We start from the raw sequence: 2,158 nt of genomic DNA on the forward strand, positions 1-2,158 counted from the left end.
GAAACATTTTTCTCTATCCCTACTAGTTTTCGAGATATTTGACTGGATCACTTCAGATGGTCCACCCTGTATATATACATATAAAACGTAAATACAGTTGATATATGTTTAATAATTTATTAGTTTTTTAAAAATCACGATATTATTAGATACGAATTTATATTCAGAGACCTTATTTAAAAAAAATACTGCATACAAAAATTGTTAGGAAAATTTATAATATATTGTATTACTTTATGTATACTATAATATTTTCATACATTTTCGTATGTATATATTTTTTAAGAATACGGCCCCTGATGATACCATAAAGATGTCAATGGATAGAAATCGGGTAAAAATGAAAAATGGCGTATAACTTGACGCGTGAAAGTGCCACATACATAAATTAACATGCCAGATGTTTTCGAAATTTGTGACAAAGAGAATCTCATGAAAGTATGTATAGTCAAATGCTGATCTGCCTGCCGTATATCGTGAAAATATTTAAATTTTATTGTGAATTTATATAACAAATCGTAAATAGAATAGTAATTATGGAAAGAAACGATAGAGAATAAATCGTAGATTTATGTGATAATTTTTTATTAATTCATAGCTATAATTAAAAACGATCGAAACGATTTCCTATTGCTTTTTACCGTCTTTTAAACAGAGTGTGTAGAAATGTTTTACAAAGTGCAAACTTACCTACGCTGCAGCACGATGTATCCTGTTGATAGCATGAGTTTTCACCTCCTGCAATCATCTCACAGTGATCGGGCACAACACAGTTCTCTTGAGGACATATTTCCTTCGTATTGGCATATTCTGAAAATAAATTTATGATTTTGTTATCCTTGAACCTTAATATATTTATAAAGATTTTTCTTGTACTAAATGATTACAAAATAAGTAATGTCAGATACAAACTAGGTATATCAAGTAACGCATTTGAGACTTTCACAGATATTTTCTTAATGTTAGATACAAAAGATATTTCAGGTATTAAAAAAACGAAATATATATTTTACGCATTGGTGGTATCACGCAGTTAAATATTATCTCACACAAGGTCAGCCACACAAAGTTAAATATTAACCACATAAGATAATATTTTTACTATTTTCACTATATGTGTAGAGACATAAGAATTCCAGCTACAAAGAAATATTACGTAAATTTTAATTTTAATTTAAATTTTTTTCTGAAGAAGTATGAAAGCATACAAAATTACTGTTACCGTATATTTGTAAGAAAAATAGGTTAATTTTCTCTTTTAATGCGCTGAAAAAATTAGTAATTTAGTTTTTAGTAATTTAGTTTAATAGTATTTTAAAACTGAAAAAAAAATAAAGGAAATATAAAAATAAAAAATAGTAACAAAACATTCAATTAATTTATACATATATCTTAATTATTTTACAATATTTTACAATATCTTAATTTTAAAACAAAAGGATTTAAAATCATGAAAAATTTTGTTAACATTAAATTTTAATAATAGTTTCGTATTTACATGCAATAATTTACATATAATAATTTAGTACGTATGAAATTAATCTCCTTTTCTTTTAAATCTCATATGTGCAGAATAAAAATCTATGATACATTTATATTAGTGTTCTAGAAATTCTATATTAGCATGTTATAATTTTTTATTTTACATAAAAGATAATCACTTACCAGTGTTGAGGAGGATGGTCGTGAGAACAACGAATACAAGCATGTAGGATTTCATTCTTTCGGCGAGTAGAGATGTCGGAGTAGCGTATGATTCTGACAGCCGGCGATTCAATGGTCTCACACTCCCGGGTGCTACCATTATATAAACGCAAGCGATCTCTTGGCGTTACACGACACACGCACACGTCTGTGTAAATGATACCCATACACGGTCGAGAAATATGTGTCATGCGTGCTCAATTTATCTATTTTTATCGTTATGTAATGTTAAATAAAACTTAACCTTGATGATTCATTATTTAATAAATAATATGCTCTTGGGATAGAAACAGCGAGACTTTGAAAATTTGAATTCATTGCTCGTGCATTTGTTGCATCTACTTCTATTCAAAATATGTAGTACCAGCATCGCAATGCTTTTTTCACGTTTTTGTGCAATGTACTGATAAGTTGGTTGGAGATAATCGACGAAAGTCTGTTAAGTCAATTGTGT

General features: G+C 28.2%; 1 protein-coding gene across 1 annotated transcript in view; it reads right to left on the bottom strand.

Moving 5' to 3' along the window:
• The window catches only part of LOC108769357 (uncharacterized), a 2,685-nt gene extending 881 nt beyond the window's left edge, over positions 1–1,804 (bottom strand). The window contains exons 1-2 of the mRNA XM_018520280.1: positions 1,666–1,804; positions 691–810 (exon numbers count right to left, since the gene is read on the bottom strand). Of these exons, the coding sequence (XP_018375782.1) occupies positions 691–810; positions 1,666–1,804 (259 nt within the window). The remainder of the gene's footprint in view (positions 1–690; positions 811–1,665) is intronic.
• Positions 1,805–2,158: the final 354 nt, after the last annotated feature.

Source organism: Trachymyrmex cornetzi, unplaced genomic scaffold (assembly GCF_001594075.2).
Source record: "Trachymyrmex cornetzi isolate Tcor2-1 unplaced genomic scaffold, Tcor1.1 scaffold9, whole genome shotgun sequence".
Lineage (NCBI taxonomy): Eukaryota > Metazoa > Arthropoda > Insecta > Hymenoptera > Formicidae > Trachymyrmex > Trachymyrmex cornetzi.